The 26,876-nt window shown below is 42.5% G+C and overlaps 3 protein-coding genes across 3 annotated transcripts; all 3 read left to right on the top strand.

Annotated features, from left to right (window-relative positions):
* Window positions 1–879: 879 nt before the first annotated feature.
* Window positions 880–10,838, top strand: mboat7 (membrane bound O-acyltransferase domain containing 7). The gene is made up of 9 exons (XM_055904355.1): window positions 880–1,007; window positions 1,698–1,777; window positions 2,034–2,163; window positions 4,604–4,730; window positions 4,835–4,991; window positions 5,478–5,673; window positions 7,623–7,775; window positions 7,883–8,059; window positions 8,242–10,838. Exons 2-9 carry the CDS (start codon window positions 1,702–1,704, stop codon window positions 8,651–8,653), a joined length of 1,428 nt encoding a protein of 475 aa, XP_055760330.1. The 5' UTR covers window positions 880–1,007; window positions 1,698–1,701; the 3' UTR covers window positions 8,654–10,838.
* A 480-nt stretch (window positions 10,839–11,318) lies between these two features.
* tmc4 (transmembrane channel-like 4) lies at window positions 11,319–20,623 on the top strand. Its single transcript, XM_055904354.1, has 16 exons — window positions 11,319–11,511; window positions 11,842–12,025; window positions 12,202–12,350; window positions 14,501–14,656; window positions 15,064–15,149; window positions 16,459–16,604; window positions 16,718–16,865; window positions 17,009–17,167; window positions 17,328–17,485; window positions 17,687–17,807; window positions 18,008–18,105; window positions 18,205–18,388; window positions 18,509–18,639; window positions 18,881–19,036; window positions 19,906–19,984; window positions 20,110–20,623. The coding sequence occupies exons 1-16, from the start codon at window positions 11,472–11,474 to the stop codon at window positions 20,218–20,220; spliced, it is 2,106 nt and encodes a 701-aa protein (XP_055760329.1). The 5' UTR covers window positions 11,319–11,471; the 3' UTR covers window positions 20,221–20,623.
* A 101-nt stretch (window positions 20,624–20,724) lies between these two features.
* Window positions 20,725–26,829, top strand: LOC129837871 (leukocyte receptor cluster member 1 homolog). The gene is made up of 4 exons (XM_055904357.1): window positions 20,725–22,494; window positions 22,759–22,956; window positions 23,468–23,775; window positions 25,870–26,829. The coding sequence occupies exons 1-4, from the start codon at window positions 22,363–22,365 to the stop codon at window positions 26,087–26,089; spliced, it is 858 nt and encodes a 285-aa protein (XP_055760332.1). The 5' UTR covers window positions 20,725–22,362; the 3' UTR covers window positions 26,090–26,829.
* Window positions 26,830–26,876: the final 47 nt, after the last annotated feature.

The raw sequence follows: 26,876 nt of genomic DNA, 5'->3' as shown, positions 1-26,876 counted from the left end.
AACCGGGATTCATCCATGAAGGGCACACTTCTCCAGCATGCCGGTGAACATTTGCCCACTAAAGTTGGTTACGACATAGAACTGCAGTCAGGTCAAGACCCTGGTGAGGATGACAAGCACGCAGATGATCTTCCCTGAGACGGTTTCTAACAGTTTGTGCAGAAAATCTAAGGTTTTCAACAACAAAAAGGTTAATTGAGCTGTCCGGGCGGCTGGTCTCAGACAATCCCGCAGGTGAGATCCTGGGCTGGCTTTGCTACATGTGGTCTGCGGTTGTGAGGCCTGTTGGACATACTGCCAAATTCTCTAAAACGATTATGGTAGAGAAATTAATATTCAATTCTCCGGCAAAAGCTCAATTGGACATTCCTGCAGTCAGCATGCCAATTGCACGCTCCCTCAAAACTTGAGGTATCTGTGGCGTTGTGTGACAAAATTGCACATTTTAGAGTGGCCTTTTATTGTCCCCAGCACAAGGTGCACCTGTGTTATGATCAAGCTGTTTAATTAGCTTCTTGAAATGCCACAACTATCAGATGGATGTATTGTCTTGGTAATGTAGAAATGCTCACTAATGGATGTAAACAAATGTGTGCACAAAATTTGAGAGAAATAAGCATTTTGGAACATTTCTGGGATCTTTTATATCAGCTCATGAAATACGGGACCAACAGTTTACATGTTGCATTTATATTTTTGTTCAGTGTATACTGTATCATTGGGTATGACAGTTGAACAAAGCTTATGAGACATTAAATAATATTCCTCATTAATCAATGGTTTCGCTATATTAATGTAAAATTCCAAACTATTTCAAGCAGAATGATTGATTCTTTTTGAAACGTACTGCCTTAATTTATGGACTGGGCAGTGTCCATGGGCGGGGTTTTGGTTGTGAATGACACGTTGTTGCGGTAGTAGGAAGTGGAATTTACCAAATCATCACTGTGCTTGAATATTTATTCCAGGGATTGTTAGCTATATTGAATGTCGGCCTGATTTTAAACGTGAGTACGTTTACTCTAGAAGTTTAGCTACATCCTTTGAACAGAGATGTACATCTATAGGCCTATTATACATACAGGGAATAATATAATTGAGCTAAGAGCTAACGTTGGCTGCTACTTTAGCAAGTTAGCTTGTTGTGGTCCCGGGGGATAGCTAGCCACATTTTTTGCGTTTCTAGAATGAGTAACTTATCGCCTATAGAAGATCCTCTAGAACAAATATTTCCCCTGTCTATTGTCACTGCGGTACTCCCTCTGGTGTCACGCAAGGCTGCAGTAGCTAACTAGTTTAGCGTGTGCTAACATTTGTAACGCGTATGTTGCAATTCAATGATTACTCCATCCATGGCATGATCAGGCGAGTCCTAATTCAGTCCACACGCTAACTCACGTCAGTGGTGTAAAATGTTTATCATGACGATGTGATGTTGAGGCATGTGTATGATATAAACACTTTCTTATACTACTTAGCTTGTACCAATATTTGTGTATTGAGGAACCAACATGCATAGCAACTTCGAATAGAACAGACATTAAGTTGTCAATCACAGGCTTTATCACTGTCATAATGATGCTGTATGCAAACTGCAGTCAAATTTCTCATAATTTTTCCATGCAGCACAGAGGACCTATTTAAGTTACCATGATCATACTGTATACTGTGTGTGTGTGTTGTGTACCTGTGTGCAGAGAGATGTCTCCTGATGAGCTGGTCTACTTGGGCTTTCTCGCTGCTTCCATCCCCATCGGGTTCCTATTCCGGTACCCGAGTGAGTATTCTATCTGGGCCGTCGAATAAATTCACCTAACCTATATGGTGTCTCCTAGAATAGATTAACACTGAAAAACACAATTCTTTATTTTCAATACATTCTGGTTACACGCAGGACAGATGAATGAAAAGGCAGTTGCAATCACGATAACATGTAAAACATTTTTTTAACACATGATGTATAATAGGCCTATCTGCTCTGCTCTGAAGATTTATTGTAAGTGAAATGTATGTGGGTGTTATTGTTGCTGTAGGTCCTCCAGTGAAGCAGGGGGCAGCGTTGCTCTTGGGACTCTCGATCACCATAGCAACCTGTCATGTCCATGCGCTCCACTCGCTGGTGACAGTGCTTGGAACATGGATCATCATCAAGAGCAGCTGGCGGTGAGACATTAGTGATGGGGGGAAGAAATCCATGCAGTTACATACCGAGAGATTATTTTTGACAATATCACAATATAATTTCTTGCGCTAGTTGGCTGTACCTGCAACAAAACTCCAGTATTTTTTCTTCATAACTTCTCCATCTTCTTTTTAAATCTGGAGCCAATTTGTTTTCAGCACTTTTATTTCCGTGTCTGATCACAACTTGTGTTTTCATGGTTCTCTCTTGTCCCTTTGCAGCAGAAATATGGTGAGCAGTATCTTTGGAACATCAAATCGCAAAAAAAATCATTAGTATTGAATCGCAATACATATTGTATCAGCGGCAAAGTATTGTGATAATATCTTATCGTGAGGTCCCTGGCAATTACCAGCCCTAAGACACATTATTCAAAATATACAAATTATATACAGTTGAAGTCGGAAGTTTACATACACTTAGGTTGGAGTCATTAAAACTAGTTTTTCAACCACTCCGCACATTTCTTGTTAACAAACTATAGTTTTGGCAAGTCGGTTAGGACATCTACTTCGTGCATGACACAAGTCATTATTCCAACAATTGTTTACAGATGGATTATTTCACTTATAATTCACTGTATCACAATTCCAGTGGGTCAGAAGTTTACATACACTAAGTTGACTGTGCCTTTTAAACAGCTTGGAAAATTCCAGAAAATGAAGTCATGGCTTTAGAAGCTTCTGATAGGCTAATTGACATCATTTGAGTCAATTGGAGGTGTACCTGTGGATGTATTTCAAGGCCTACCTTCAAACTCAGTGCCTCTTAGCTTGACATCATGGGAAAATCAAAAGAAATCAGCCAAGACTTCAGAAAAAAATTGTAGACCTCCACAAGTCTGGTTCATCCTTTTGTAGACCTCCACAAGTCTGGTTCATCCTTGGGAGCAATTTCCAAATGCCTGAAGGTACCACGTTCATCTGTACAAACAATAGTATGCAAGTATAAACACCATGGGACCACGCAGCCGTCATACCGCTCAGGAAGGAGACGCGTTCTGTCTCCTAGAGATGAACGTACTTTGGTGTGAAAAGTGGAAATCAATCCCAGAACAGCAGCAAAGGACCTTGTGAAGATGCTGGAGGAAACCGGTACAAAAGTATCTATATCCACAGTAAAACGAGTCCTATATCGACATAACCTGAAAGGCCGCTCAGCAAGGAAGAAGCCACTGCTCCAAAACCGCCATAAAAAAGCCAGACTACGGTTAGCAACTGCACATGGGGACAAAGATCGTACTTTTTTGAGAAATGTCCTCTGGTCTGATGAAACAGAAATAGAACTGTTTGGCCATAATGACCATTGTTATGTTTGGAGGAAAAAGGGGGAGGCTTGCAAGCCGAAGAACACCATCCCAACCAAGAAGCACGGGGGTGGCAGCATCATGTTGTGAGGGTGCTTTGCTGCAGGAGGGACAAGTGCACTTCACAAAATAAATGGCATCATGAGGTAGGAACATTATGTGGATATATTGCAGTAACATCTCAAGACATCAGTCAGGAAGTTAAAGCTTGGTCGCAAATGGGTCTTCCAAATGAACCCAAGCAATGAACCCAATACCCCAAGCATACTTCCAAAGTTGTGGCAAAATGGCTTAAGGACAACAAAGTAAAGTTATTGGAGTGGCCATCACAAAGCCCTGACATCATTCCCATAGAACATTTGTGGGCAGAACTGAAAAGCGTGTGCGAGCAAGGAGGCCTACAAACCTGACTCAGTTACACCAGCTCTGTCAAGAGGAATGGGCCAAAATTCACCCAACTTATTGTGGGAAGCTTGTGGAAGGCTACCTGAAACGTTTGACCCAAGTTAAACAATTTAAAGGCAATGCTAGTGTAACGGATGTGAAATGGCTAGCTAGTTAGCGGTGGTGCGCGCTAATAGCGTTTCAATCGGTTACGTCACTTGCTTTGAGACCTTGAGTTGAAGTAGTGGTTCCCCTTGCTCTGCAAGGGCCTCGGCTTTTGTGGAGCGATGGGTAACGACGCTTCGTGGGTGACTGTTGTTGATGTGTGCAGAGGGTCCCTGGTTCGCGCCCGGGTCGGGGCGAGGGGACGGTCTAAAGTTATACTGTTACACTACCAAATACTAATTGAGTGTATGTAAACTTCTGACCCACTGGGAATGTGATGAAAGAAATAAAAGCTGAAATAAATCATTCTCTATTCTGACATTTCACATTCTTAAAGTAAAGTGGTGATCCTAACTGACCTAAGACAGGGACTTTTTACTAGGATTAAATGTCAGGAATTGTGAACCTGAGTTGAAATGTATTTGGCTAAGGTGTATGTAAACTTCTGACTTCAACTGTATCAACAGACAATGTAGAACACTCCTGTGTCGTAATGCTGTGCCACTATTTAGTGTGACAGTCAGGAACCTCTCTCTATCACACATTCCCCTGTTTACCTTCTTCAGGAGTGCCCCAGCTCTCTCTCTGGCCTGGACCTTCCTCTACCTCCTCTTCTTCAGACTTGTCACATGGTTCGGCCTGCCGCCGCCAACACCCTTTGCCAACGCCATCCAGCTACTCCTCACTCTGAAGGTACATCTACAGGAAGAGATGGAGGACATACACAATTACTGAAATGCAAGGGCATAATGCATCATGATGTTGTTTACAGTAACAACCCACTTGTTTTCATTCAGATGGTCAGTCTGGCCAATGAGGTGCAGAGTTTTCACCTGGAGAAGAAACAGGAAGTGAGCTCATTCTCTAAGTCTCCTGTGGTTGGTGGACTATCCCAAGAGCCTTCCCTCTATGATATGATAGCCTATAGCTACTGCTATGTGGGTATAATGACAGGTAAGGCTGTCTAGCCCCATTCCCTAGTTTGTTTTATCATACAGGGCTACTGTCAACATATCCACAGTTAACCCTTTTCTCTGGACCTCTTTTTGATATGGAGACAGGTGAATGGCTTCAGTGTGTATGTGTGTGGTGTAAATGTACCATGTATCTAGTATGATTTGCCACTAATTTGCTTTTGCACCCATTTTAACTGTTTCTCTCTGTCTTTCTATCTGCCACTAGTAAAATATTGTGAGTCTGCTTACGTTCTCTTCCACTACACGACCTTCCTGTAACTCTCCCTCCTTTTTTTTACTCACCCCTTCGTCCATCACCCATTAACACTACTCCTCCTTGCACTCTATCCTTTTTTTGTCCTCCAATGATCCCTCTCTCTCCTTATTGTCTTTTCTAACTTGTACTATTCACCTTGTCTATCCTACCACTTCTCCCTCAATGCTCTCTCTTCATCCCTTCATTTATCCCTGCATCTCCCTAAAGGCCCGTTCTTCCGGTTCCAAACCTATGTGGACTGGGTGAGGCAGCCCAGCTCCGTGGACCTTCCTGGCTGGGTACCCTGCATGCTGAGGCTGAGGTTGGTGCCTGTCTACGGAGCTCTGTTCCTGACCGCCAACATGTACTTCCCCCTGGCATACGTCCGCACTGAAGAGTTCCTGGAACATCACTTTTTCTTCAGGTAGCAAAACAGCGCTCTTGATTTTGTAAAAATGTTGTTAAAAAATTGCTTGTATCAAAAAAAGGTATACTACCATTCAAATGTTTGAGGTCACTTGTTTTTTTTTTAAAGAAAAGCAAAAAAATATGTGTCCATTAAAATAACATAAAATTGATCAGAAATACAGTGTAGAGATTGTTAATGTTGTAAATGACTATTGTAGCTGGAAACGGCAGATAAAAAAAAAAAAAGGGAATATCTACATAGGCGTACAGAGGCCCATAATCAGCAACCATCACTCCTGTGTTCCAATGGTACATTGTGTTAGCTAATCCAAGTTTATCATTTTAAAAGGCTAATTGATCATTAGAAAACCCTTTTGCAATTATGTTAGCACAGCTGAAAACTTTTGTACTGATTAAAGAAGCAATAAAACTGGCCTTTTTTTAGACTAGTTGAGTATCTGGAGCATCAGCATTTGTGGGTTCGATTACAGGCTCTAAATGGCTAGAAACAAAGACCTTTCTTCTGAAACTCATCAGTCTATTCTTGTTCTGGGAAATTAAGGCTATTCAATGCGAAAATTGCCAAGAAACTGAAGATCTCGTCCAACGCTGTGTACTACTCCCTTCACAGAACAGCGCAAACTGTCTCTAACCAGAATAGAAAGAGGAGTGGGAGGCCCCGGTGTACAACTGAGCAAGAGGACAAGTACATTAGTGTCTAGTTGGAGAAACAGATGCCTCACAAGTCCTCAACTGGCAGCTTCATTAAATAGTACCCGCAAAACACCAGTCTCAACGTCAACAGTGAAGAGGCGACTCTGGGATGCTGGCCTTCTAGGCAGAGTTGCAAAGGAAAAGCCATATCTCAGACTGGCCAATAAAAATAAAAGATTAAGATGGGCAAAGGAACACAGACACTGGACAGAGGAAGATTGGAAAAAAGTGTTATGGACAGACAAATCTAAGTTTGAGGTGTTCGGATCACAAAGAAGGACATTGGTGAGACGCAGGAAAAGTGAAAAGATGCTGGAGGAGTGCTTGACGCCATCTGTCAAGCATGGTGGAGGCAATGTCATGGTCTGGGGCTGCTTTGGTGGTGGCAAAGTGGGAGATTTGTACAGGGTAAAAGGGATCTCGAAGGAAGGCTATCACTCCATTTTGCAATGCCATGCCATACCCTGTGGACAGCGCTTAATTGGAGCCAATTTCCTCCTACAACAGGACAATCACCCAAAGCTCAGCTCCAAACTATGCAAGAACTATTTAGGGAAGCAGCAGTCAGCTGGTATTCTGTCTATAATAGAGTGGCCAGCACAGTCACCGGATCTCAACCCTATTGAGCTGTTGTGGGAGCAGCTTAAGCGTATGGTACGAAAGAAGTGCCCATCAAACTAATTTGTGGGAGGTGCTTCAGGAAACATGGGGTGAAATCTCTTCAGATTACCTCAACAAATTGACAACTAGAATGCCAAAGATTTGCAAGGCTTTAATTGCTGCAAATGGAGGATTCTTTGACGAAAGCAAAATTTGAAGGACACAATTATAATTTCAATTAAAAATCATAATTTATAACCTTGTCAACGTCTTGACTATTTCCTATTCATTTTGCAACTAATTTCATTTATGCTTTCATGGAAAACAAGGACATTTCTAAGTGACCCCAAACTTTTGAACGGTAGAGTAGATTTTTTAATTTATATATTTATTTTGAGTTGGCATAACAGAATTGTGAGTTCATTCACCGCTGTTTTTCTCTCTCCAGAGAGCTACGAGATTTTAAATCATTAAATAATAGAGGGCTAAATGGATGGATTTCCCAGATGACTGAAAACAATTGAAGGACAAGCACCAATTCCAGTGAAACAGAATTGAGACAGAACTCTTGTCTATTTAGTATTCCAGACCATTGTTGCTCTTCACTCGTAGTTATACATTAATGAGGTCTCTCTCTATCCCCCCCTCCAGGTTGTTCTACATGACGGTGGTGTTCTTTGTGTTCCGGATGCGGTTCTACGCTGCATGGTGTGGGGCAGAGGCTGGCTGCATCAGCGCAGGACTGGGCTGTTACCCAGAGGGGGCGCTCTCCAAGCCGGGAGGTGGTCCCACTGTCAACTACAGGCAAGTCTCACACAGGATATTCAGTCCAGTTGGGGAAAACAGTCAAGTACATTAATTCCTAATTATTTAAGTGTTTAATCTTGGTTTTGATTCTTCGGTCTCTCCAGCCCTGACCCTGAAAGTCCGGTTGTGTACGACTTCAAAACCATCCAGAACATTGACCCATACAACACTGACTTCTGTGTGAAGGTCCGCCACGGGATGCGCTACTGGAACATGACTGTGCAGTGGTGGCTGCATCACTACATCTACCCCAACTCCCCCTTCAAGGCTTACGCACTCAAGTAAGGGCCCTATGCAGGTTCACTAGAGAAGGCATGTGTATTATGTCTCAAATAAACTGTCTCATAGAAGTCTGTTAAACTAGTCTACTTTCAATATATTTGTAACTGCCAGATAAGATGTCCCCTGAATGTCATTTGATGCATATGTTTCACAATTCTCTCTCTCTCTTTCTCTCTCCCAGGGCTGGATGGACCATGTTCATCAGTGCATACTGGCACGGGCTTCACGCTGGCTACTACCTGTCATTCCTCACCATTCCCCTGTGCATTGCGGCTGAGTCGGCCATGGAGGCATCTGTCAGGGCCAAGCTGGGGCCCCGGGGTCAGAGTGCCTTCGACTGGGTCCACTGGTTCCTTAAGATGAGGGCCTATGACTACATGTGTATGGGCTTTGTCCTGCTGAAGGCCAGCGACACCGTCCACTACTGGACCTCCATCTACTTCATCATCCACATCATCGCCCTGGCCTGCATTCTGTTCGGGAGGCTGATGAAGGGAGGAAAGAGGGAGAGAAAGAAGAGTGAAAAGGAGGAGAAAATTGAGGGGGAGAAGATAGAGGTGAAGCAAGAGGACGTGAGAGAGAAGACAGAGTGAGAATGGATTGATGGGAGGATGTACTATATGGGGAGGATAGGTTTACTAAAGAACTACTATTCCCACAATGCACAGTCTGTCACTGATCTGTATGGGTCACTTTTGTCAGTTAGGTCCAGTGATGTCTCCCCTGGTAGAGAAGAGTTATGTTCAATCCCGAACTGCCCCCTAGACCCTACTAGGGTTTGACTTGCAGTTGGGAGGTAGAATAGATGAAGTTGTAGGATTTCCCTAACCAGGAGACATCATTGGACTGTTAGCTGAATACAGTGAACCCTTATGAACATTGTTGTAACCCAGTAACAGTTGCCATGGTGATATTACATTACAAACCCCGTGTACATACAGGTATAATTGGGTGAAAGAATGTTTGCTTTAATGAATGTTATTTTTGATGTGTGAGTTGCAAAAGTTCAGGGGGATGTAGATTATTCAGCTACTTCACTTGTGCGTATGTGTGTGATTATTTCAAATCACAGTCGATTTTCATACAAATATACTTCAATTAGTTTAGAGGACACAAAATTGTATGTTCTAAGGCTGTAGGTTCAAGATGCTGCCTTGAAACAGAGTAGAAAGTACTGTATAACCACAGCGGCACATCCCTTGAATCCATTCATAGAGCAAGGACTGAATTTCAACTGGGATCTAAGTATGTTACTCAGTCTGTATTTTTGCCTAAATCTCTAATCCCATTGACATCAATGCATGATTTATCTCAAGCCATGACCAGATCAACAATGCATTTTCCCGGGGCAACAAGACTTTCTGCTTCTTTATATTTTCGAGTTTTCCATTTATCAGGCCGTTCCTATGATAAGTTATAGAATAGTGCAGAAAACTGAACTTTGGATAATCATGAGTACATACTGAGTTATACTTGTCTAGGTTTAAAACGCATATAGAGGATCCATTCATAATGAATGTGGCAGTTGTATACGTTCTCTTTCCTCAACATTCTTAGTAGGTTTTGTATTATGATAAGATGATCATTTCTCCCTTATCTCCAAGTTGAAAGGAAAACAAATTCTCTGTCATTATTAAGTGGAGCCATCCTCAGTGATTTGTTCTCAGAGTAAAGACCAAGAAACTTGAAATAACTTTCACTGTGTCAAGAGGAGCTACTGGAACCTAAAAGACCAGTGCAAATTTCAGAATGGAATCTGTGGTTTAGAAAAATACAAATTGCTTAAGGTATATGCTATGATGATTTTAAACTGATTTTATTTTACTGCATTATTTAAAATGTCGTTTTGGGTGATCTTCTGAAATGTTCTCTTTTGATTTGACTTGGCCTGTAAATGAGCATTTTACTCATCTCTTCTTCTTTACAAAAATTATCTGTCCTGCATTCCGTAGTCATTAGTTATTTGATTAGTAATCTCTTGTGGACAGATGCACGTAACATAAATAGAGCATCTGCTGCAATTACGCCAGAATTGAGTTCTGGGTGTCTGAGATTATTTGATTAGAGATGTAATTTTATACTGTATGGTGAATATGTATTTATTGTTCTTTATTGTTGTCTGTGTGTCACTGGCTACATCTCAAATGACACCCGGCTATTCCCCAGACACTTTTGGTCAGACCTGGGCCAAAGTAGTGCACTATATTAGGAAATAAGTTGCCTCAGTCAGAACATTTTGGCAGTGACTGAGGACTGACTGACTGCTAAGGTAAGGTTGTAGAAAGACCAAGCTACTACCTTTTACCAGTCAGTCCTCAGTCACTGCCAAAATGTTTGACTGCTATCTTATTACAAATGTAATGGTATTACTATATAATTAAAAAAATATATATTGTGCTGACAGTAGAATAAAAAAAGTTATTTGGAATGATATTTCTTGTCATTTAATTTACTAGATAGCATGGAAGCATTGTATTATTATTGCTTACCACAATCTGAAATATAGCCAAACCATCCCTCCTTTTCCTTGTGCCAAAACCCTAGCCCCGAAGAAACGACTCCCTTGTGTTTTATCAGCCAACTCATTTCAGTACATGACCAGTACAGAACACATTCCTTGATGGTTGCTTCTCCATCTTTCTCTCTGTCACGTGTAATATTTCTTGTGTATTTTTGTTTGTTTCTGAATGGTTTCACCTTGATACTATGATGATTGTAACTCTCCCTGCCTTTTAACAGTTCAGTGTTACCAATGGAATACATGTCTCAGCTATTCAACACGTCTAAAGTCTTGTTCCTTATTGATGTTTTGTTCATGGATGTTGGCTGTAGTTGTTTTATTAGTGCACATTTATCTTGCAATTTCTGATCTGACATGGTTCATTCTATGGTTTTTACTTACTATAGGAGTTGTCAGACCTGAAAATGATCAACATTCCCCTATCCCCTTGCACATACTCACATTCACAGCCACAAACACACAAATCCCACTGTTCACATGCTTGCCTCTATGGTTACCTAACATGTCACATCAGTGCACAGACAGTAAACACTCCTACATGATTACGTTATGGGTCTAACCTGTAACCAGTCATCAAATGTCTTGTAACACCCCAGCTTGTTGATACTGCATTAGTTACTAACGTCCATGTTCTGTTGGATGTAAGCGGAGCGGAGTGGAGTGTAACCTAACAGTCTACCAGGAGTGAATGGGTTAAACGTACAAGGAAGTATCTGTGGCAGATGGTTATTTGCATGGAGCAAAGTCTGAGAGGGAGTGATTCCTGGATACTACCTTGTAAAAGAGCTAGCCCTGTATGCTGGATTAACTATGTATTAGCATTGTAATTAGCAGTGAGATACGGAGGACTGGTTGTTTGATTGAAGTGTTGGTGGAATCCTCTCTGTCTCATGGAGTTCAGTGAGCTACAAAGACAGAGCTCCACTATAGGTAAGCTGTGAGACTACTGTTTTGTAGGTGTGGTATGTTCGGTCTCATCGCTACAGGTGTGCCTTTGTGTTCAGTGATTTGCTTCCTGATCACCTAGGATTGTTTTGTACTATACAAAAATATGCTATTACATGGTAAAGGGAGATTTTCCAAGAATGTATACTTTAACATATGCTTGAATTATGTGTACCACACAAGTATAATGCACCAACAGATTGCAACTCTTCCAAAACTACAACCAATCAACTACACTGACTCTGGGCTGACTCAGGACATCACTCATAGTTTTTCTCTGCATATATATCTTTGCCCTCCTCTGCCCTCTCCAAGCCCACGGTTACCATGATGCCCAGCAGTTGGCGAGGTTACGGAGTAAGTCTGTAGTGTCCAATCAGAATGGCCCTCAGTTCAACTGGGGTTCTCCCCCATCGGAGGGGGGAGAGGAGGGTGACTCGGGACCCCCTAAGGACCTCAGAGAGCGGCCTATGACCATGCGCCTGAAGAGAGCGATACGGTATGGGACCTCAGTGGTCATAGTAGTTACTAGCGTCTCTGCCTCTGTGCAATTCCTTTGTTGTTGTCCTGAAGGTGGCGAACATACTATGCTCCTTCACTTCTCTCCTCTCCCAAAAGAACTTACTCTTTCTCTCCCCCCCCCCCCCCCCCCCCTACCCCTACTCTCCCTTCCAGGGAGGTGCAACAGATGCGTGTGCCTGTGGTGACTAGCTGGCAGTCGTGGAAAAGGAGCAAGGCCAAGTCCCTGAGCAGGTTCAGAGCAGATGCAGGGGGAGTCATGTCCTACGTAGCTCTGTGGAGAAAGGCTCTGCATAAGATAGGAGGTGACAGATTCAATCACACTGTATCACTCAATCAAATCAGGCAATGGTTAATCCAATATCAACTACATACACATCTATATCCTGGGCTGTATGTACAGTTTAAGTCGGAAGTTTACATACACTTAGGCTGAAGTCATTAAAACTAGTTTTTCAACCACTCCACAAATTTCTTGTTAACAAAATATAGTTTTGGCAAGTGAGTTACGACAGCTACTTTGTGCATGACACAAGTAATTTTTACAACAATTGTTTACAGACAGATTATTTCATTTATAATTCACTGTATCACAATTCCAGTGGGTCAGAAGTTTACGTACACTTAGTTGACTGTGCCTTTAAACAGCTTGGAAAATTCCAGAAAATGATGTCATGGCTTAAGAAGCTTCTGATAGGCTAATTGATATCATTTGAGTCAATTGGAGGTGTACCTGTGGATGTATTTCAAGGCCTACCTTCAAACTCAGTGCCTCTTTGCTTGACATCATGGGAAAATCAAAAGAAATCAGCCAAGAACTCAGAAAGAAAATTGTAGACCTCCACAAGTCTGGTTCATCCTTGGGAGCAATTTCCAAACGCCTGAAGGTGCCACGTTCATCTGTACAAACAATAGTCCGCAAGTATAAACACCATGGGACCACGCAGCCATCATACCGCTCAGGAAGGAGATGTGTTTTGTCTCCTGGAGATGAACGTACTTTGGTGCGAAAAGTGCAAATCAATCCCAGAACAAAAGCAAAGGACCTTGTGAAGATGTTGGAGAAAACAGGTACAAAAGTATCTATATTCACAGTAAAATAAGTCCTATATCGACATAAGCTGAAAGGCCGCTCAGCAAAGAAGAAGCCACTGCTCCAAAATCGGCATAAAAAAGCCAGACTACGGTTTGCAACTGCACATGGGGACCACGTCATACTTTTTTGAGAAATGTCCTCTGGTCTGATGAAACAAAAATAGAACCGTTTGTCCATAATGACCATTTATGTTTGGAGGAAAAAGGGGGATGCTTGCAAGCCGAAGAACACCATCCCAACCGAGAAGCACGGGGGTGGCAGCATCATGTTGTGGGGGTGCTTTGCTGCAGGAGGGACTGGTGCACTTCACAAAATAAATGGCATCATGAGGTAGGAACATTATGTGGATATATTGCAGTAACATCTTAAGACATCAGTCAGGAAGTTAAAACTTGGTCGCAAATGGGTCTTCCAAATGAACAATGACCCCAAGCATACTTCCAAAGTTGTGGCAAAATGGCTTAAGGACAACAAAGTAAAGGTATTGGAGTGGCCATCACAAAGCCTTGACCTCAATCCCATAGAAAATTTGTGGGCAGAACTGAAAAAGCGTGTGCGAGCAAGGAAGCCTACAAACCTGACTCCGTTACACCAGCTCTGTCAAGAGGAATGGGCCAAAATTCACCCGACTTATTGTGGGAAGCTTGTGGAAGGCTACCTGAAACGTTTGACCCAAGTTATACAATCTAAAGGCAATGCTACCAAATACTAATTAAGTGTATGTAAACCTCTGACCCACTGGGAATGTGATGAAAGAAATAAAATCTGAAATAAATCATTCTCTCTACTATTATTCTGACATTTCACATTCTTAAAATAAAGTGGTGATCCTAACTGACCTAAGACAGGGAGTTTTTACTAGGATTAAATGTCAGGAATTGTGAAAAACTAAGTTTAAATGTATTTGGCTAAGGTGTATGTAAACTCCCGATTTCCACTGTATGTGACATATACAGAACTTAACTATATGCACGTGTTAATGCATACACAATCACCTCACATGTATATTAAGTTTTCCCGAGGCTTTCAGCAATATCTAAAAGGCCTCGGTTCCACAGATTTCTACTGCATTAGGCTAAATCAGGGTCACAGTGTTTCTTGGTAGTCTTAAACAAATCTCTTTTGAAACTAAAATACACACCTCATACACATGGTTATGGGCTTAAAACAAAGAATACACCTGTACCATGTCACATAGGAGTTGAAATGTATTACATTCTGGCATTGCATCCCAATATGTTATTTTTATTTTAATTAATTATGAAATTATGAAAAATATGAATAACATTCCAGGGTTACTGTTGTCAATTATGTTGCCTTCACATTCACAACATGGCCCTGTGACCCCTGTCTTTGCAGGCCACTTTGGCGGTGGTGTCCAGTCCTACTTCATGTTCCTGCGCTTCCTGGTGGTGCTCAACTTCCTGTCGTTCTTGCTGATTGCTGGGTTCATCCTCATCCCCAGTATCGTGTTCAGATTCACCAGCACCAGTAACATGACAGTGGACGACACTGGTAAGGCCAGCACTGGAGGATGCATTTTCAAACCAGGCCTATGATTGGTTAAATGGTGATGGCATTGGAGTGACATTCACTATTTCTATTTCAGTCCAGTCTATTAACATTATTCTGTGTGTCTCCAATATAAAACAATATCTTCTCACTGTTCCCTGTAGCAGTATCATAGCAACAGATCTGCCTTAAGAGGATGGGCTTTTAATTGAATTGAGGGATTGAAACTGCAAATATTGCAGCAGTTGTTACTGGTATTCTCTCACGGGTTTGAGAATGGAGTCCCTAACAAAGTAGCAGGTTATGGAACTGAGGTATTCTGTGCCAAGGCTGCGGTGGGAAACATGATCAAATGTGACCTTGGCTTATCTTCAAACAGCTGAGAATATGTGTGTGTGTGTGTGTCTCAGGTCCAGAGGTGTGTAAGGTCTATGATCCAAATCTTCAAGGTCTGGTGGTGTTTTACCAGTACTTCCTGGACTTACTCTCTGGAACGGTGAGAAAACACAACATGTGTAATCTAGTCATGTGTACCACTGGTTATAGATATACTGAATACAGCAGAGAGAACAACACTTCTCTGAAGTTCAGTATGCAAAACCATGCAGCTCTGTTTTAAGAGGCCTTGGCCTATCACACCCTCCCGCCCGACTAACAACACTACTCTGGACGGTTCCGACCTAGAATACTTAGACTTAGAATATGTGGACAACTACAAATACCTAGGTGTCTGGTTAGACTGTAAACTCTCCTTCCAGACTCACATTAAGCATCTCCAATCCAAAATGGATCTAGAATCGGCTTCCTATTTCGCAACAAACGCCTCCTTCACTCATGCCGCCAAACATACCCTCGTAAAACTGACTATCCTACCAATCCTTGACTTCGGCGATGTCATTTACAAAATAGCCCCCAACACTCTACTCAGCAAACTGGATGTAGTCTATCACAGTGCCATCCGTTTTATCACCAAAGCCCCATATACTACCCACCACTGCAACATGTATGCTCTCTTTGGCTGGCCCTCACTACATATCCGTCAACAAACCCACTGGCTCCTGGTCATCTGTAAGTCTTTGCTAGGTAAAGCCCCGCATTATCTCAGCTCACTGGTCACGATAACAACACCCACCCGTAGCACGCGCTCCAGCAGGTATATCTCACTGGTCATCCACAAAGCCAACACCTCCTTTGGCCGCCTTTCTTTCCAGTTGTCTGCTGCCAATGACTGGAACCAATTGCAAAAATCTCTGAGACTGGAGTCTAATATCTCCCTCTCTAACTTTAAGCATCAGCTGTCTGAGCAGCTTACCAATCACTGTACCTGTATACAGCCAATCTGTAAATAGCACACCCGACTACCTCATCCCCATATTATTTCTTACCCCTTTCTCTTTTGCACCCCAGTATCTCTACTTGCACATCATCATCTGCACATCTATCACTCCAGTGTTAATGCTAAATTGTAATTATTTTCGCCTTTAGGGCCTATTTATCTCCCTACTCTTCTACATTTACACACTGTACATAGATTTTTATATTTTTCTTTTCTTTTGTGTTATTGACTGTATGTTTGTTTATGTGTAACTCTGTTGTTGTTTTTGTCGCTTTGCTTTATCTTGGCCAGGTCGCAGTTGTAAATGAGAACTTGTTCTCAACTGGCCTACCTGGTTAATTAAATGTGAAATAAAAAAATTACGTACAGTCTGTGTCTGCTTGTGGGTTTGTGTCAAGTCTGGTACGCTTCTAGTCTAGTAGGCTCCACTCTCACCACTTCCCACCCTCCACCTATCTACCTCTCCCAGGGTTTCATGGAGTACTCCTACATGTTCTATGGTTACTATAACAACACCGTGGCAGAGAGCAGTGGCTTCCACTACAACCTGCCCCTGGCCTACCTCCTCACCTCCGTCTTCTACTTCGCCTTCTGTCTCATCTGCATCATCACACGGTACCTTCTGGAATGCCCTACACTTCCATCTGCATAGAAATAAAATAGATATTAACCCTAATGACTTACGTGCCCCCCCCCCCCCCCCCCATTCTGATTGGTCCCTTATACAGCATGGGGAGCGCACTTCGCGTTGCTGTGGCAACAGGCAGCGGTGCTGCCGGCAGTTACAGCAAGATGGTGTTCACTGGCTGGGACTACGGTTGCCAGGGAGACCGGGCCACCAAACTCAAACAGAAAAGCATCCACTACCAGCTACAGGTAGGAGCTCTGCCTCTTACTGCAGGGTCACTGAAGATGCACTCCTCTTTCCTCCACTCTAATTTCTCTGTATTATCTCTCCCCTTTATTCCTCCCATCTCCACTCTCTCTCCCCTCCTCTATCTGTCTCCTCCCTCTGTCAGGTGGACCTGGAGGAGGAGAGGCTACAGAAAAAGGCTTTGTCTCTAACCTTAGGTCAGACAGTGGGTCTGTGTTCTCTACGCATCTTCCTCATGCTCGTCTCCCTCGCCCTCATAGGAGGAGCTTTCTTTGGCATCTTCAAGGCTACTGTCTTCAGCCAGGTCAGTCAAAAACACAAATAAACAAAACACAAACTATTGATTGGATGTTTGGCCTTTCATCCTCTCCATGTCATATTGAGTCAGTACAGGGAGGTGGGTATCCTGGGGCTGTTCTAACCTTTTCTGGTTGACCTTTGACCCCTCTCCCTGTGGTTCCTAGGCACAGGTTGGAGCAGAGGGCATTCTGGGCCTGTTCTGGGTTTACCTTCCTTCCATCGTCATCACAACAGGAAACTTTGTTGTGCCTCTCATGTGTGACCAGATAGCCCTGTTTGAGAGATATTCTCCTAGTACCACCATCATCATGGCACTGTTCAGGTGTGTGTGTGTGTGTGTGTGTAGCCTCTGCCGAGTCCCTAGTTTCAGGCATTTCTTTTACGCCTGCTACGTTAGGTTAGTGTGTGTGTGACCTTATCGCTTTGCTAGATCTTCACTCAACCAGTGTGTGTGTATGTCTCTGTGCGTGTGCATGTGCTCGTGTGTGTGAATATTGCCTGTGTCCCTCCCTCCTGTGTTCAGGTCAGTGTTTCTGCGTATGATAAGTCTGGGAGTGCTGCTGTTTACACTGTGGAGTCAGATCACCTGCTTTAAAGACAGTCCAAAATGTGAGCTCTGCCAGTACAACAACAAGGAATATCCGGTAACCACTCTCTTATAACACCATGGTAGCCTGGGTAGCAGTCAGGGTCTAATTTAGCAGATTGGTCTAGAAAAGGCTGAAAAGATGAGATCTCCATCCGATTCTACCTACAGTACAGAACTGGTATCAACCATGTTGCATCATCTTCTATTTTCTTTCCCACCCATGCTATGACTGTCTGTCTTGCTGCTGCCACCCAGTGCTGGGAGACGCGTGTGGGACAGGAGATGTACAAACTGGCCTTGTTTGACTTCCTCATTACCATCGCCATGCTTATCCTGGTGGAGTTTCCACGCAGGTAGTGTACACTGTACACCCTACTGTGGTGTAACTCAATCTATGAGCTAGTCATCCTCTATCACATTTATTGATAATCTCTTCTTCCATACTGTGGCAGGTTGTTTGTGGACCACTACTCCTGTGCACTGACCCGGTGGGTAGGTCGTCAGGAGTTCTTGGTGCCTCCCAATGTGCTGGGTCTGGTCTACGGTCAGACAGTGGTGTGGACCGGAGCTCTGTTCTGCCCTCTGCTGCCTCTCATCAACACACTCAAGTTCTTCATCCTCTTCTACTGCAAGAAGGTCAGGCTGCTCTCCATACTGTACCAATAATGGAAAAGTTAACGTTTGGCCCCAGATCAGTTTCCCTTCACTACACAACCACAGTAACCCCCCCACCCCCAATCTCTCCTCCTCCTCCAGGTCACTCTGTTTTCTAACTGTCGTCCGGCGGTGAAGACGTTCCGCTCCACCACCTCCACCATCTTCTTCCTGGTGGTGTTGCTGTTCGGCTGGGGCCTCGCCCTCGTCGCCATGATCTACAGCCTGGCCCAGTGAGTGACTCTGCCTACGTCTGAAATGACACCCTATTCACTATATAGTGTACTACTTTTGACCAGGACCTATAGTCAAAAGTAGTGCCCTATATAGAGAATAGGCTGCCACTTCGGATGCAGTCTCTATCTCTACTGCAGCAGGAAGGAAGCCTGTTATACAGTGCAGGGATAGTAGTGGCAGATGGACCAGGTGTAGTAGTGGTGGTAGATGGTGAGGGTGTTGATATGTCATCCTCAGGATCCATCCCTCTATGAGCTGTGGTCCGTTCCGCTCTCTCACTATGATGTGGAGTATCGTTCCCAACACCTTCTACACTCTCTCCCTGACAACACAAGACTTCATCTTCTACATGGGCTCCCAGGCCTTCTCCATCCCTCTCTTCATCTTCTCCTGGTGAGTGATTTAGTCTTACAAGGAACCCAAACCGGCTGCGCGTGCGCCATCGTGCATACATTTATTTTGTCCCCCCACACCAAACGCGATCATGACACGCAGGTTAAAATATCAAAACAAACTATGAACCAATTACATTAATTTGGGGACAAGTCGAAAAGCATTAAACATGTATGGCAATTTAGCTAGCTAACTTGCTGTTGCTAGCTAATTTGTCCTGGGATATAAACATTGAGTTGTTATTTTACCTGAAATGCACAAGGTCCTCTACTCCGACAATTAATCCACACATAAAACGGCCAACCGAATCGTTTCTAGTCATCTCTCCAACTTCCAGGCTTTTTCACCTTTGAACTTATATGGTGATTGGCATCTAAACTTTCATAGTATTACCACGACAACCAGCAAAACAGTTCGTCTTTCAATCACCCACGTGGGTATAACCAATGAGGAGATGGCACATGGGTACCTGCTTCTATAAACCAATGAGGAGATGGGAGAGGCAGGACTTGCAGCACGATCTGCGTCAGAAATAGAAAGGACTTCTATTTTAACCCTTGGCAACGCAGACGCTCGTTGGCACAATAATTGAATAACATGGATTTCAAAATGTATTTTGCAACGCTTGGGCACGCGACGGGTCCGGTCTGGTCAGCATGTTACTGATCCGATTGTCCATTGCAGATATATGGGTCTGTGTGTTACTTGTGTTTTATGATGTAATATTGCTTTGTAACTCAACAAATGGGAGGCCCATATCTGCATAGACTAATTTGGTCAGCATGAGTTATTTCCATGTGTTCAGATTCCTGTACATAACATTCTGACTGTGTTTGTTGCATAAACATTGCTCTCCTCTGTCCTGATAGTGTGGTGCTGTGTTACGTAGCAGCTCTAGCCGCAGTCTATGGGAAGAGTGTTGATCTGCTAAAGGCCCAGTTTAAACTGGTAAGTGATGGATGGGGAGAAGTCCTACCTGACATAATAATGATGCAAAAAAATATATGTTTGAAACAAAACCATGTCTATGACCCATACTCAAGCTTAACCTTGTATGTGTTTAACTCTAACAGGAGGGACGTGATAAGCAGTTCCTGGTCAAGCAGATTGAAGAGCTGAGTAGAGAGATGGGGGTTCCAACAAGGGACCAATTGGACACATTTGACACTGGTGCAGCAAACTGACTCAGACACCAGGCTCAAACCCACGGCCCATATCCCGGCCCAAGGCACTTCTTGTAGATTTGAAAGGCTTAGATAGGTTTTGCATGTGGCAATAGCACAAAGCACATATCTACACCTTCACAAAACACTTTACAATTGTCACTCTCTAGTGTGCGATAGCTACATTTGAGGCAAAGTTTTACTTATGATTGAGTGGTGGTAGTCTCACCTAGCTACGGCATCTTAAGATGAATGCACCAACTGTAAGTCACTCTGGATAAGAGCTTCTGCTAAATGACTAATCTGCTTGCTTCTACACCTGCATTGCTTGCTGTTTGGGGTTTTAGGCTGAGTTTCTGTACAGCACTTCGAGATATTAGCTGATGTACGAAGGGCTATATAAAATAAACTTGATTTGATTTAATCTAAATGTGGAGACTTCCATGGGGTTAAGGGTTAGTATATTAAAGATTTAGTTTGTTACCCTATTTCTCTCTCATAATACCTGTAACAGCAATTGCCATGTTCATTGCCTTTGCATTCTCTTAATCACCTCTTGCCTAAACACTAGACTGTTACCGTGTTTACCCCATGGTTATTCAGTGTGAAAGAAGTCGTCCTAAAAAAAAGACGCAAGAGTCTCTCCAAGCCAGAATGTTGAATACAATTATATTTACACTTACCGGTTGTCCGTCCTTTTGACGGTAGGAAGTGGAAATAAAATATCTACAGGAAAGTATTGTTTACCCGAATTTTTGCGGCGACCGTAGGTTCTGTCTCCCGAGGCATTGTTGCACATTATGTAAACAGTAGCCGAACGAAGCAAGTTCCCTCTCAGTGAGCTGGGTATAATTTGTGGAACGTTCCAACAGGAATCTGTTACAAAAAGTCCGTAAATATCAAGGTTGCCAGCAAACAACGGATACAAAATTGTATAGCGGCAGAATAAGATACCGAGTGGGCTATTTCATTAAGTTTTTCACTCACCACGTTTATAACGAAAAATGTCTGTCCTCACTCTAGTAGCCTATGGACAAACATTAAGAATAAGCTACGTGGTGAGTTGATGCCTATTCGTCAGCTAGTTAAGTAGGTGAATTTATCATGTTAGTTTGTATACAACATTATAACGTTACTTTACGAAGTTTTTGGAACAGATTCCTGTTGGAACGTTCCACCAATTATACTCACCCATCACCAAGAAGTGCTTGTGAAATTTGCCAGTTGATTGTGTGGGACAACGTTCGGTCTGTGATTCAGTTAAGCTTGGCCATTACTTACAAATTGTGCAAGTGTTTGTCATGTGAGAATTGTGTCAGTATTGAAAATACAAACGAATATACAGACCAGTCCAGCTTATTGAAAGTCAGGTTAACACTTCCCTGGTGATATTTTGTTTGTTACTTCCCGACATAACGACACAATCAGCGCACAACAGGTAAAGCAAGTTAAAATAAAGATTATTCAACATTCTGACTTGTAATGGGACTGTTCGGGAATGCTGAACCTACATGTTAGATACAAGCGTGTAAGTCTTTCACTCTCGGATTCTAAAAGAGGCTACCTCTAGCCCACCTTTACAACATTAAATGTGTTTATTTTTCTAAATTGATTTAAATATTGTTTACATATTTTTTATGTTCTTCAGTTTAACAATTTCTCTCTCTATATATATCTTGTGTATGTAGATCTCCGAAATAAATACAAAATGCTATTATTTCTGTCATGTGCAACGTGCGCCCCCTGCTGACCCGTGAGAGAACTTCTACAAAATCGATTTAGTTACGTAGACGTAATGACGTACCAATATTTTCGGGTGTATGTATCCGGTTGTGGTTGAATAGCTTTTTGGTTGCTTGTTTACCTTTCAGATGTGTTAAATATATTTTCTTTGGTTTTATGCAAATATTTTATTCATTCGGTAACAGCTGTACAAAACCCAGTGTCAGAATGACATCTCTGTGATTGAAATAGCTGTTCATTTTTTTTTTTTGACAGGACATAGGTTAAGACTAGCTAACGTTAGCTAGCTAGGGAACTGGAGTTACAGTGCAGACTGACTGAATTTCAAACAACAGAAGTCAGGGCATGTTACGTTTTTAACACATTTTTGTTTAACTGTACAAGCCCTGGTCAAAACAAACACTCGACTTCAGGAGAAAAATGAATATTCTACCTAAAAAGAGCTGGCATGTTCGCAACAAGGACAACGTCGCGCGCGTGCGTCGGGACGAGGCACAAGCCGCAGAAGAGGAGCAAGAGGTCCAACGCCGTGTGGAGCGAGCAGAGCAGGAGGTAACCATAGCAACGTTGCCGCCCCATTCTTAAATTGCAAATTGATACATTCCTCATAGTTGATTTAGCATGGTCTGAAGTGACAACCAAACTTTGTGTGATACAGGAATGTTACGATGTATGACAGGTGCGATTTTGTTAAGAGAAGCGATGTAAAGAGGCATTGTTAAAATAGTATCAAGTCATAAAGGTGCATACAAATGTGTCTATGTACTTTACTATTGCCGTTGAAGGTTATGTTGGTAAGTAACCTCTTTGCTGTAGGCGCGAACAGAGCACCTGAGACAGAAGTCACGAGCTGCACTTCAACAGTCTGGAGGATGGAAGGATGAAGGAGAGGGAGGTGAGAGAGGAGGGGAGGGGAGTGGAAGAGTGGTGGAACACCTCAATCTATTTCCTCTGGAGGAGTCGTCTGAGAAGAAAGGAAACGCAGAGTACCTCAAAGACCAGAGGGATGAAAAGGTGACCTTCCTGTCATTCTGTTATGCTTTTCCCCCTTCACCTGTGTTAAAATCAAGTTTCTTTGTGCACATGGCTACTGGTTTTTGCATCCCGCTCTACGTAACAATGTTTACCTTCGTGGGCTTGTTTCTCTCCACTTCAAAGCTTTTCTCTAGTGGATCTAGCCAGCCAATGACAGTGCCTGGTTTATTTAGTCCGGAGCCATTTCTAAACAGAGATCGGACAATTCAGTTTAAGATTTTGAATGTCAGTGGGTACCATGTTGGCAATTGAGAATGCATATTGGAATTTAAATATCATGGAGTGTTCGGTGCTAATATGGAAGATTTTTGAACAGATTTAATGGACTGATGCTTATCACGTCAATGGAAGGATCAGAGAATGAGATGTGAATAAATGTATTGAACTTTCCAAATAGTAATAGCTGGTCCTGATTTCTCCCATCACAGATCATTACTTTGAATGATAATATTCTACTTATTCTAATTTTATGGTGATTCTGTTGTTGTAGGAGCGTGAGGAGCGTGCTATTGGTCTGCTAGTGTCCCTAGGCCCCCAACCTGGGACAGAGGTAACTCCATGGTACATGAAAACAGGCCGGGAAGAAGAGAAAGACGAAGAAAAGGAGAAAGAGAAAGACAACAAAGGAAAGAGACTGCCACTCAGTCAAGAGGAGAATGAGAAGAGAGACAGACGGCTGAAAGACATGCTGGACCCCTTGAAAGAGATGAAGAAAGCACTGGCGGTGAAGGATAGAAAAGAACATAAGAGTAAGGAGAAGAGGGATAGAGGGGAGAGGAGAAGCAGTGGTGGAGAAAGGTGAGAAGTTTGAGTCTTTATCAAGACTAGGTGTCTTATCTGTATCTTATCTGTATGTCTGGGGGTGTTTTGTGTTTCTTTGATCAGTCATAAGACCAATTAGCTTTGACCTAAAGGGGCAATCAGCAGTTGCTACATACTTTTTTGGAATTCTAAATTAATGATGTGTACCAATTAATTCTTGAAGAATATACAGTTGAAGTCAGAAGTTTACATACACTTAAGTTGGAGTCGTTAAAACTAGTTTTTTCAACCACTCTACAAATTTCTTGTTAACGAACTATAGTTTTGGCAAGGAGATCTACTTCGTGCATGACACAAGTAATTTTACCAACAATTGTTTACAGACAGATTATTTCACTTATAATTGTATCACAATTCCAGTGGGTCAAAAGTTTACATACACTAAGTTGACTGTGCCTTTAAACAGCTTGGAAAATTCCAGAAAATGATGGCATGACTTTAGAAGCTTCTGATTAGGCTAATTGACATCATTTGAGTGAATTGGAGGTGTACCTGTGGATGAATTTCAAGGCCTACCTTCAAACTCAGTGCCTCTTTGCTTGACATCATGGGAAAATCAAAAGAAATCGGCCAAAACCTCATTAAAAGAAATGTGTAGACCTCCACAAGTCTGGTTCATCCTTGGAAAAATTTCCAAACGCCTGAAGGTACCACCTTCATCTGTACAAACAATAGTGCGCAAGTATAAACACCATGGGACCATGCAGCCGCCATACCGCTCAGGAAGGAGACACGTTCTGTCTCCTAGAGATGAACGTACTTTGGTGCGTAAAGTGCAAATCAATTCCAGAACAACAGCAAAGGACCATGTGAAGATTCTGGAGGAAACAGGTACAAAAGTATCTATATCCACAGTAAAAATGAGTCCTATATCAACATAACCTGAAAGGCAGCTCAGCAAGGAAGATGCCACTGCTCCAAAACCGCCATAAAAAAGCCAGACTACGGTTAGCAACTGCACATGGGGACAAAGATTGTACTTTTTGGAGAAATATCCTCTGGTCTGATGAAACAAAAATAGAACTGTTTGGCCATAATGACCATCGTTATGTTTGGAGGAAAAGAGGAGGATTGCAAGCCGAAGAACACCATCCCAACTGTGAAGCACGGGGGTGGCAGCATCATGTTGTGAGGGTGCTTTGCTGCAGGGGGGACTGGTGCACTTCACAAAATAGATGGCATCATGAGGTAGGAACATTATGTGGATATATTGAAGCAACATCTCAAGACATCAGTCAGGAAGTTAAAGCTTGGTCGCAAATGGGTCTTCCAAATGGACAATGACCCCAAGCATACTTCCAAAGTTGTGGCAAAATGGCTTAAGGACAACAAAGTGAAGGTATTGGAGTGGCCATCACAAAGCCTTGACATCAATCCCATAGAAAATTTGTGGGCATAACTGACTCAGTTACACCAGCTCTGTTAGGAGGAATGGGCCAAAATTCACCCAACTTATTTTGGGAAGCTTGTGAAAGGCTACCTGAAACGTTTGACCCAAGTTCAACAATTTAAAGGCAATGCTACCAAGTACTAATTGAGTGTATGTAAACTTCTGACCCACTGGGAATGTGATGAAAGAAATAAAAAGCTGAAATCAATAATTTCAGTGTTGATCCTAACTGACCAAGACAGGGAATTTTTACTAGGATTAAATGTCAGGAATTGTGAAAAACTGAGTTTAAATGTATTTGGCTAAGGAGTATGTAAACTTCTGACTTCAACTGTAAGCTATACATGCCTCGTTAGCTTAGTTTAACTGTCATACCGCATCAGAACTCTGTTTGTAAACCAACTATATGTAAACAAATACTATATTGCCCCAACTTTGTTATAACTAATTTTTTGGATGGTCAGTCCTTGCATCCATAGCTCTATGAATTTGAGTGGTTACATTTCTTCAGCTTTTTACCGAAACGGGTGGGGTGGCACTTTGTTATTGTTTCAACTCCACTTGGATGCAGAACCAAGAGACCAAGTACACTGAGCCAAGTGGACAAGTGCACAACCAAGTGTACCTAGCCTCTGGATAAACATGTATGGTTGATGGTAACCACCTCTTCTCTTTTCTAGCTCTATTGAAAGGTTGCGAGCGGAGCGACTGCAGAGAGAGGCGGAGGAGAAGAGGAGAGCCCAGGCCTTGCTGGACCAGAAGAATGGAACAGGGAAAGAGAAGGAGCGACCAAGGGAGACAGAGGAGAGGGAAATGCCGTACAACAGTGCTTATTTCCCAGAGCTGGCCCGCAAGAGGCAGAGGAAAGACCGCAATGCCTGGAGAGATGGCATCTTTTGAAGTCATACATCATGCAGTCTCATTGTTTGGGCAACAGACACAGAACATTGAGGCATTCAAGATACATTTATTAGTATGTGAAAGACACTGAAGACTTCGACAAGGACTAGAGAGCCTGGAAGGTTATTCAGTTGTATTGTTGTGAAATGTGAGCCAGTGCATTTAGCTTATTCTTGCAGTAACATGGAGTTATGCGTGTAGGCATACACTGTAGGTTGTTGAACTAGTGAAGATGTGTACAAAAATAGCTCAACATGCTACATTGTTTATTTAAATAACATCTAGGCTATCCTGAGTATCCTAAGCAGACGTATTGATGATTGTTGTCATTGAATGATCAATGTTATTTCTAATGAGGTAGAAAAAGAAAGGAAACCAATCAAGAGATTTGGGACAGCTCAGTGTAGTGTTGGTGTCTGTCTGGCACCCTGCTCAAGTGTGAGACAATACAGAGATCATTTTGCTCCACAACACAAGACCACTGTTCAAGTTGGACTGTGTTTGATGTTTTACTATTGATGGCAACATTGTGTCACAAATGTAATTGTGTCAATTCAAGTCTCGTGTCTTTTTTGTTTCTGATAATAGCATGTGCCAATTTAGGAGGAGTGTGTGTACATGCATCTGTTCTATTTAACAAGCTGATGTAGACAGAGTTTAGGGTGGTTGGCTCAACTATTATTGCACATTTTCCATTTCAATTAATTCAATAAAAATGTTAGGCCTGCCAAATAACAAAATCATGTGTTCTCCGTTATTTTGCATATTTTATACATACCCCATTTTC

The sequence above is a fragment of the Salvelinus fontinalis genome, chromosome 38 (genome assembly GCF_029448725.1).
Source record: "Salvelinus fontinalis isolate EN_2023a chromosome 38, ASM2944872v1, whole genome shotgun sequence".
In the NCBI taxonomy this organism is placed as follows: Eukaryota; Metazoa; Chordata; class Actinopteri; order Salmoniformes; family Salmonidae; genus Salvelinus; species Salvelinus fontinalis.
Note: the sequence above shows the minus strand (reverse complement) of the source record. Positions and strands in the feature narration are given on the sequence as shown.

Coding starts and splice junctions, on each gene's coding strand:
- mboat7 (XM_055904355.1), top strand. CDS start 1,702: ATGTCTCCTGATGAGCTGGTCTACTTGGGCTTTCTCGCTGCTTCCATC. Junction 4,731..4,834: donor AGCTACTCCTCACTCTGAAG/GTACATCTACAG, acceptor GTTTTCATTCAG/ATGGTCAGTCTGGCCAATGA. Junction 8,060..8,241: donor TTCAAGGCTTACGCACTCAA/GTAAGGGCCCTA, acceptor TCTCTCTCCCAG/GGCTGGATGGACCATGTTCA.
- tmc4 (XM_055904354.1), top strand. CDS start 11,472: ATGGAGTTCAGTGAGCTACAAAGACAGAGCTCCACTATAG. Junction 12,351..14,500: donor GGCTCTGCATAAGATAGGAG/GTGACAGATTCA, acceptor CTGTCTTTGCAG/GCCACTTTGGCGGTGGTGTC. Junction 18,640..18,880: donor ATGATCTACAGCCTGGCCCA/GTGAGTGACTCT, acceptor TGTCATCCTCAG/GATCCATCCCTCTATGAGCT.
- LOC129837871 (XM_055904357.1), top strand. CDS start 22,363: ATGAATATTCTACCTAAAAAGAGCTGGCATGTTCGCAACAAGGACAAC. Junction 22,495..22,758: donor TGGAGCGAGCAGAGCAGGAG/GTAACCATAGCA, acceptor TCTTTGCTGTAG/GCGCGAACAGAGCACCTGAG. Junction 22,957..23,467: donor AAGACCAGAGGGATGAAAAG/GTGACCTTCCTG, acceptor CTGTTGTTGTAG/GAGCGTGAGGAGCGTGCTAT.